At 44.2% G+C, this 9,488-nt stretch overlaps 1 protein-coding gene across 4 annotated transcripts in view; it reads left to right on the top strand.

The window, feature by feature from the left end:
• The window catches only part of WARS2 (tryptophanyl tRNA synthetase 2, mitochondrial), a 131,138-nt gene that overhangs the window by 89,960 nt on the left and 31,690 nt on the right, over window positions 1-9,488 (top strand). For all 4 annotated transcript variants that reach the window (XM_019527333.1, XM_019527334.1, XM_019527332.1 and 1 more), the window contains 2 exons: window positions 3,993-4,073; window positions 7,781-7,866. In XM_019527333.1, coding sequence (XP_019382878.1) covers window positions 3,993-4,073; window positions 7,781-7,866 — 167 coding nt within the window. The remainder of the gene's footprint in view (window positions 1-3,992; window positions 4,074-7,780; window positions 7,867-9,488) is intronic.

Here is a 9,488-nt window from a genome sequence, read left to right as displayed (position 1 = left end):
CCCCCTCATCCAAGTCGCTGATGAAGATGTTGAACAGTGTGAGCCCGACGACCGAGCCCTGCAGGACCCCACTGCCCACATCCCTCCAGGTCGAAAATGATCCGTCCACCACCACTCTCTGGGTGCTGTCCTCCAGCCAGTTAGCAACCCAATTGACTGTGTAGGTGTCGACACCACAGTCCCCTAGTTTTTTAATGAGACTGGGGTGAGAGACAGTGTTGAAGGCCTTCCTAAAGTCCAGAAAAACTATGTCCACTGCTACCCCTGCATCTAAGAATTTGGTGACCTGGTCGTAGAAGGCCACCAGGTTGGTCTGACAGGACCTGCCTCTAATGAACCAGTATTGGTTGCCCCTAAGCATAATCTCCCCTGCTGGCCCCTCGTGTACATGTGCCAGAATAATTCTCTCAGAAAGGTTAGCCAGGATCGAGGTAAGACTAACTGGCCTATGGTTTCCTGGATCCTCCTGCCTCCCTTTTTTGAAAATGGGAACCACATTCTCCCTTTTCCAGTCCTCTGGCACCACACCAAAGCACCACGAGTGCTCGTAAAGCCATGCCAGGGGTCCCGCAATGACCTCTGCTAATTCCCTCAGTATTCTAGGGTGGAGATCGTCCAGACCAGCTGATTTGAATACATCCAGTCCCTCTAGAAGTTCCCTGACTAGATCCTCACTGACCCTTGGCCTAGGTGCGCCTCCCCTGGGGCCTGAGGGGGTCCTGGTGGGGGGGCTGATTCAGTCCCTGCTCAGGAAAATGGAGGCAAAGAAATTGTTAAATAGGTTAGCTTTGTCGTCTAGTGTGACGACCAGATTTCCTAGAGTGTCTTGTCGTGGCCCCATGTTACCCGGTACCTTATTTTTGTCCCCTATTTATTTAAAAAAGGACTTCTTGTTGTCCTTGATCCGGGTAGCTAGTCCCAGTTCCAGCTCCGCCTTGGCCTTCCTGACCGCCACCCTGCATCCCCAAGCAACCAAGGTATAGTCCTCCCTGGTGATGGCTCGTCCCTTCTATTGGGTATACCTTTTAGCTAGGAGACATTCCCGTATGATTTTGGTGAGCCAAGGGGGCTTTTGCGCCCTCTTGCCCCCTTTCATCTGTGTTGGGATTACCTCCTTTTGGGCTTGGAGGATCGTCTCCTTAAGGAACGACCACTGTTCTTGGACAGTCGAGTCCCCTCCCCTCCAGGACCTCAGTGCCTCCCCAACTATTCTCCTTAGCTCATTGAAGTCCACCCTCTTGAAGTCCAGGGCTGCTGCCTTGCTGCAGGCCTTTGCCACCTTGCGCTGGATGGTGAATTCCAGCAGGCGATGATTGCTGTCACCCAGGTGATCGAGCACCTGCAGGCCCCCTCACCAGGTCGTCGCCCGTGGCGAGCACCAGGTCTGACAGAGTGTCTCCTCTGGTGGGGCTGTGCACCTCCTGGGTTAGATGGAGGTTCTGTATCTCGGCTAGGAATCTACGTGAGCGGTCAGACCTGGCTGCCTGCTCTTCCCGGCAGATGTCTGGAAAGTTCAGTTCACCCCTGATGACCACGTCCTTTGACCTAACTACTTCCATGAGCTGACTTAAGAGTTCCTGGTCTAGCTCTTCCCCTTGGTTGGGTGGTCTGTAGTAGACCCTCCCACTGTTAAGTCTCTTTCCCCGTGACTGCGTTGTATTCTAACCCAGAGCACTTCAGTGTGCCCCCATGCCACTCATTGAGGATGTGTATTCCTCCTTGATGTAGAGCGCCAAACCCCCACCTTTCCTCCCTGTCCTGTCCCTCCTGTACAGCCCTTGATATTCACCACCCAGTCGTGCGTTGGGTCCCACCACGTTTCTGTGATCCCCACTACGTCTGGGTTGGTGCCAGCTAGCAGGAGGTTAAGTTCCTCCTGCTTGTTCCCTGTACTACAAGCATTTGTGTAGAGGCATTTGAGGCCTCCTGTGCACTGGCCCCCCTAATCTCAGTACTGCCCGGGCCCCTGTTGCTTACCTGGGTATTTGTTCTGCTCGTCGTCGGTCTATAGAACAATTGAGAATTAAATCAGAGTGATACAGAGGTGGCACTGCCTGTTTTTTTTCTGTTGTTTGAATTAACTTTATGGGCCTCTGGTCTAACAGCAAAGAGAGAGGATCTCACACTGAATTTAATTGTGTATTTAGACAAGAGGTCCTCCAAAGAAAGTGTTTAATTTCACTGGGATCTACTGTTTGTTACTAGATGTCTGTCCATTTGTCGCTGTTTCTTCTGACTTTTTTTGGCAGACTTGCTTCTTTGTACTACTGTACGCTTTTGTATTGTTACTTGGGTACCATGCTTCATGTGAATCTGTTTGGGGCTTAGAAGTAAATTGGCCTACAGTTGAAGCTACAGATTTGGCTAGACAGATGTTCAGATCAGTTAGTTTTTCAGAGGCTGATATGATGCCAAAGCCATTGGTGCAATGAGATGCACATGCAGCCATGTCTGCTAGAGGGAGGTCTGATAGAGGGAGATTGGTGACTCCATAACTTTAAAAGGGAGTCCTTGTCAACACAAACGCAGCAGAACAACATCCCCTCTTCAGTTCGTGACTAGAAGAAAGACAGGAGAAACCACTTTGTACCAGATGGTGGTTCCTTTAAAATGAAATGGGTGTGTGTTAAGTCAATTCTATCCAGCTCAGTTTACATCATATATTGTGCAGAGGACACATTTGGTGCATCTTGTCACATTTTGCTTTGTGCACAAAAGCCTGCCAGTCAGATGGATACAAATGAACCAAAACTAGCCAAGGGAGAAAGGAGGGGTCTAAAAGGCTTTCTGTCCCTGTATTCAGGCAGTCCAGCTGTGGCCCATCTCACTGGTGACCAGTGACCAAAAGTAATTATCATTTGGTGGCTGTTTGTTGGATAGTCAGTCGTGAAATCAGTCCATTTCTGTGTTTATACAGAACACCAAAATGACTGTCACAAGGGATACTAGTAATTGTCTAACACAAACACTTCTTAGAACTTTCTATCTGTAGTCTCAGAATGTACCAGAAACATTGCTTCTCAGCATCTACACTTGCCAACATGTGGCAGAAGCAAATGAAATGTGTAGCAAATAACCAAAATGTGGAACACTTGTGTTTTGCTGCATATCACATTATACTTCAATTATTCAATTATCAGTGGACTTAGGGTTAAGAGCATGCACCACAATTCAAGGTAAAACATTACCATAATGTTGTAATTAACCTCTGAACAAGTATTTTAAATCCAGAAAATTGAAAGTTAAACAAATAAATCCAAATGTGTTTAGATTTAGAAATGTACTGTGAGATAATCTAAACAGCATTATCTCTGCCCTGTAGTGACACCATGAGGAAAGAAGAAAAAAATTAATGCATCTTTGAGAATCTGTCATTGAATCTGTTACTGTAACCATTAAAATGCTGTACCCATTTCATTTTGCTGCATGGAAGCATTTTAATGGTTTTAGTACTGGATTAGACATGGCCTTGTGGTTCTTGGCCCAGTGTGTCCTGCTCTAAACCAAAGGGAAGGAAGGTGGAGACTTGGATCTCTGTTTTCCTGACAAGACATTTTTCTGGCTTTGTTGCTGCAGGACAGATTAACTGATTATCCCAAGATGTAGAACATGGTTTTAAAATCCAAAGCACCCAAAGACTTGGTTACTCTCCCCATTTTACAGACAAGGCAGCTAATTTCATAGTAACTTAATGATTGAGGTAAGACCAGAAATTAAGTAATTTGACTCTCAGCCGTTTCTAGCTTCCTGTTTCAGAACCATTGGAGATCTCAGACAGATAAGGCAATAAAAACTAACCTTTGCTTTCATCCCCAATGGATCTTTAGTCTCCAGGCCTATCCAGTAACTTCTTACCAGCATTAGCCTCACTTGAAAAAACAAAAATAAATTGGTTTCTCACCTGTGGCTTTGATAACTTGTATTGATTCTTCTTTCTGTCAAAATGATACGCAAGTGAAAATATTTTTAATTTATTCTGATTTCATTTTTAGGTGCCTGAGCATGCAGAGCTCGGTTGGATTTTGGGGTGTTTTACTAGTGTGCCACGTTTACGACGCTTACCCCAGTGGAAGGTAAGGTTTATATCATCAAGGAGAAGGACATTTAAGGTAATTCTAAGAGGAATAGTTTTGTCCTTCTTGTATTACTTTCTCCTATCTGTGGACCACAAACACTGTGTCCTCCATTCTTGCTAGATGATGAAGTAGTCATTTGCTTTTACCACTGCAGAAAAAAATAACTGCATTTTAAAGGCTTTTCCTTAGGAGGTGTACCTATATCAGGGGTAGGCAACCCCCAGCACTCATGACTTACAGAAGGGGCCAGGGCTGTGCTGCCACAACAAGGATTGGGCCCCTCGCGGCTCCCCTGCCATCTGCCCCTGGCAAGCCAACATCTTACAAGTTAAGGTTGCAGGTTTTTTTGGTACTCTGCCCAAAAACATTCCCAACCCTTGAACTATATATTATGATCATGTTGCTGTGAGATGCTAAAAATACTATTTTAGCAGAGGCTACAGAAGCTATTCAATTATAAATTGATTTTAATCCATTTATCAAAATGCTTGAAGTTGAAATTTCAAGGCTAACAAAATACTGAATGCAAAAAGTACAATAGAACGTTAAGGTTGAAAAACTGAGCCACCTCAAACAAGAAATTCTGTAAGTAGGTCTTTCTTGTGTGAGGAGATAGCCAATTTGTTCGTTTTATAGCACAGTAGACAAATGGTTTGCAAATCTAAAGGGATATTGAAATAAAAAATAATACATTTGGATAATACTACATCTTAAAATAACTGCTGAAAAATTTTCCTTCTTGGAATTTTATTATTTTAAAAAACTTACATCCATTTTAGCATTACAACCATGTTAGTTTTTGTATTTAATTTCCTTGGTTTTTATTTACTTCATGTAACTTTTTTAAACATACCAGAAGGTAGGAGAGGGAAGGAATGAGAAGAAAAACGGCCAGAGTAGTTTGGATTGTAGAATTCAGGGAAGTCTGCATACCTCCAGGTATGTTTTTTGTTCCTGGGTTTTTTTTTATTTTAAGTAAGAAGAAAAAAAAAAAAGGTCAGGTTTTAAATGCAACAGCTGGTGTTAATGCACTACTTAGACTAGAATCAGCCTTTTTGAATCTGAGTTTCTAAAGATGTTAGGAAGGCTGGGGAGTGAAACAACCCCTCCACCCCCTAGCTTAGGTGGGAGCCACCCGTTTGTGGGGCAGTGGCTTAGCCCTCCTAGGGGAGGGCTGCATGCCTGGCCTGCAGCCCAGGGGCCTGGATTAGGTCTCTTGGAGTCTTTAGAGCCAGCAACATGGTGTCATGTGGACTGGGGTAATCCACTGGGGCCAGATGGGAGTGTTAGCTTCTGGCCAGTACCACCCCCTGGGAAGCAGAGCTTGGAAAGGATAGAGGGGTTGGTAGAACAGCTAGGTAGGAGGGCTCAGAGATAACTGTCCCCTAAGTGGCATATCTTTAAGACCCTGAGAAGGTACTTAGCACAGTTTAACACCTTTAATATGTAAACGCGTCCATCTCAAATACCTTTAAAATGGTTTAAAGGTAACCTGTAACATCTTCAGATGCTAAAGGTGCTCAGAACCTTTCATACTCAGACTTCTGTATTTTAAGTGTCTGGGTATAGGTGGAAAAGAGAGAGCTGGGTAAAGGGTCTGGTCAGATAACTTAAGGAATCAAAATTTTAAGGATTTTATTTTAATTTAATTACACTGCATACTATACTTCTGCGCATCAGAAATGCATTATTTTCTTAACTGCATGACAGAACACAGGTTCCAGTTTTTTGACTATTGCTTATATTATAACAAACATTGATTATCTGTATACTGGTTAGGTGCAAAAAACACCTAACTGCTAAGACCTAGACTTTGTAGAATACCTGCTTTATAGTATAATGGCCCTTTAACTCCCTTTAACTGCATAATTGGTGAACTGACTAGGAACCATAGGAACCATCTAATGGCTAACATTAGAGATAAGGTTCTCTGAGAAAAAAGGTGAGGAGACTGAATGAGGTGCTAGAAGATTAGTGCAGGCTCTTTGTGCAGTTATTTACAGTTGTTCATACTGAGTTTAAGTGTGGTCTCTCCCCCCCACAAGGCTGTGCACTTAAACAGGGTAAACTTGTAGTTTAAAGTGAAGAGTAGTAAATGGCTACTCAAAAAAATATGAATATCTACAAATTAGTTTATCCAAATGATGTGCATTCCTGGAATTTTAAAGGAATTGACTATTAAACGTCTGAACCTGTAGGGAGTAGTATGGAGTTGTGGAAAAAGGTTGGGACCACGAGAGCTGGATGCTATTCCCAGCTATGTCTCTGATCTTCCTCATGATAATAGTAGAGTAGTCCCCTCCTTATGTCTGTTTTTCCATGTTTAAAATGGACTACCTTTTGCATCCCTTTGGTAACGCACTTTGAGAGTCATAAAAATGCTATACGAGAACCAGGAGTTATGGAGATGGTATTATTTTAAAATGGCATGATACCTGGGATTTGAAAAAGAAGAATGATTCTAGCAATTGCCTTTGCACGGGTCTGCTTTTTCTCCCTACTAAAATAACAGTGTATATATGCATTTTAATGCACTGTAGCCTATTTTACTGCGCATTATGGTGCCACGTCAAAAACTGTGCTAATACACTGATATATGCAGTAAATATTGGCTAGTGCTCATTGTGTCACTAAAAAAAACGTATGCTTTCACTGCTGTGCTGTAGGGCAGCCTAATGCATATTTATGTAGCACCTCACATTAGAGGGCATTTGTACTTGTGCTTCAGAAGTAGGATTGGAGGGGAGGAACGATTTAACTTGAATGGCTACGAAAGCCTTTCTAATTAAAATGCCCATGGCATCTCCTGTATCAGCATCCCAGCACTTCAAAATGTCAGCAAGAGTGCTTTATCTACAGCGTGCTGCCATTTTGAAGCATGTGGATGCCGATATACAAGACGTGGGAAGTTGCTGGAGCACAGTAATTGCTGCGCTCCAGCAGACTTGATTAATCAAGTCTGCTCCGGTGCACTAGAATTCCAGCTCATCAGATCAACCTCCCTACTCATGTAGAGGCGCCCAGAGGTACTAAATTTAACTACATTAGCAAGCACACTTTGATGAACATGTAGCTGCACCCAGTGAGCACTAAAGTGTGTGAATATCTCTACAGTTGTGGCTTTCAAATTTTTGTATTTCACAATGTCTCTCACACTTATGCCTATGTGGTGCCCAAGTGCCCCACAGATCACAGCCTACCTCCTTGTTAGTTCTTTCGCCAGCCATGCCACAGAGATGGCCATGTTAGCCCTGCAGGCACTGGCTCCATAACAAAAATATCATAGTAGCATTCACGTGGAACTACACTTGAATTAATTAGCTCTGTCTCACAATATAAAAGATAGCATTAACAGATCAGCCTAACTTCTCAGCACAATGATGGTTCTATAGGAACATTTGTGGGGTTTGTTGATACCTCTTCCAGCTCCTTCCATATACCTACCTTTGCAGTCCACCTATGGCAATTCTACAGCCCGCCTATGGATTTGAGAACCACTGATTGGTTGAGCAATAAGAAATATTTGGTATTAACAAAAAGCAAATTCTGGGTGTATTTTTTCCTAGAGTTACACAGTAAGTCAAGGGACACATTTGTTGTAACCTACTACCAAGTATATCAGCATTTTATTTTGATTTGTGTAGTCAGGTTTTGACATTATTGGTCAAGCACATGATTTCCCTTTCTTCTTGTTTTATAAACAGATAAAGGATGCCAGCCAAAATAACGAAGGAAACGTTGGTTTGTTCACGTATCCTGTGCTTCAAGCTGCAGATATTTTGCTGTACAAGTAAGAGTCAGAATATCAGCTTACAAGAAATCAATTGACCTGTGTTGTGGACAGTTTTTGCAACAACAAATAACTAAAAGGAGGTGAAAAACTCAAAAGGTTTAGGAACAGATTACAGCTTTCTGCTTCTCAGTCATTGGTAAAACCCTAGCCAAGGGATAGAGACTGAATATCAGGTCACAGAGAAGTTATTCTCATCAGCAATCTGGAAAGTAACCTGTTTAAATTCGCTGATGACACCAAAATTTGGGGGGAGGTGAGCACGCTAGCAGGGAGTGAGAGATTGCAGAAGGATCTGGATAGGTTACAGGGGTGGGCTAACAGGAACAGGATGCGTTTCAATACGGACAAGTGCAGGGTGCTGCACTTGGGCAGTAGGAACCAGCAGCACACTTACACAATGGGGAACTCCCTACTTGAGAGCACGGAGGCAGAAAGAGATCTTGGAGTCATTATTGACTCCAAGATGAACATGGGCCGACAATGCGAGGTCATGGTTGGCAGGGCTAACCGGACCTTATCGTGCATCCACAGGTGCATCTCGAGTAGAGCCAAGGAGGTGATCCTCCCCCTCTACGCGACGCTGGTCAGGCCACAGCTGGAGTATTGTGTCCAGTTCTGTGCGCCCCATTTCAAGAGGGATGTGGACAACATGGAGAGGGTCCAGAGGAGGGCCACCCGCATGATCCAGGGACAACAGGGCAGACCCTACAGTGAGAGACTGCGGGACCTGAACCTATTCAGCCTCCACAAGAGAAGGCTGAGGGGGGACCTGGTGACCGTCTATAAACTCACTAGGGGGGACCAGAAGGGTTTGGGGGAGACGCTGTTTCCCCTAGCGCCCGCTGGCATAACAAGGAGTAATGGGCACAAGTTGATGGAGAGGAGGTATAGATTGGACATCCACAAGAACTACTTCACAGTTAGGGCGGCTAGGAGCTGGAACCAACTTCCAAGGGAAGTGGTGCTGGCCCCTACCCTGGGGGTCTTTAAGAAGAGGCTGGATGCCTACCTGGCTGGACTCATTTGAGTCCCGTTTCTTGTTTTTGGGGGTTTTGGTTGTTCTCCCGCCCTGGCGGGGGGTCGGGCTAGAAGATCTACTAGGTCCCTTCTGACCCTTAATCTATGAAACTATTAAATGGTACTGGATTGAAAATGTGGTTGGTTACCTCAGAAGTTCCATAGAATCATAGAAAGTGAGGGTTGGAAGGGTCCTTAGGAGGTTATCTAGTCCAGCTCCCTTCTCAAACCAGGACCATTCCCAACTAGATCTTCCCAGCCAAAGCTTTGTCTATCTGGGTTTTGAAAACCTCCAAAGGATGGAGCTTCCACCACCACTCTGAGTAAACTGTTCCTGTGTTTTAGTACCCTCCTACTGAGAAAATTCTTCCTAATATCTAACCTAAACTGCCCTTACTGCAACTTGAGACTGTTGCTTCTTGTTCTGTCATTTGTCACAACTGAGACCAGTCTAGCTCCATCTTCTTTGGAACAACCCTTCAGGTAGTTGAAGGCTGCTGTTAAGTCTCCTCTCAGTCTCCTCTTCTCTAAACTAAATAAGCCCAGTTCTCCCAGTCTTTCCTCACAAGTCATGTCCCCCATCCCCCTCATTGCTTTTGTCA

Source organism: Gavialis gangeticus, unplaced genomic scaffold (genome assembly GCF_001723915.1).
Source record: "Gavialis gangeticus isolate Ggan-Ray unplaced genomic scaffold, GavGan_comp1, whole genome shotgun sequence".
NCBI lineage: Eukaryota > Metazoa > Chordata > Crocodylia > Gavialidae > Gavialis > Gavialis gangeticus.
The sequence above is the reverse complement of the archived record's forward strand: the minus strand, read 5'-3'. Positions and strand labels throughout refer to the sequence as shown.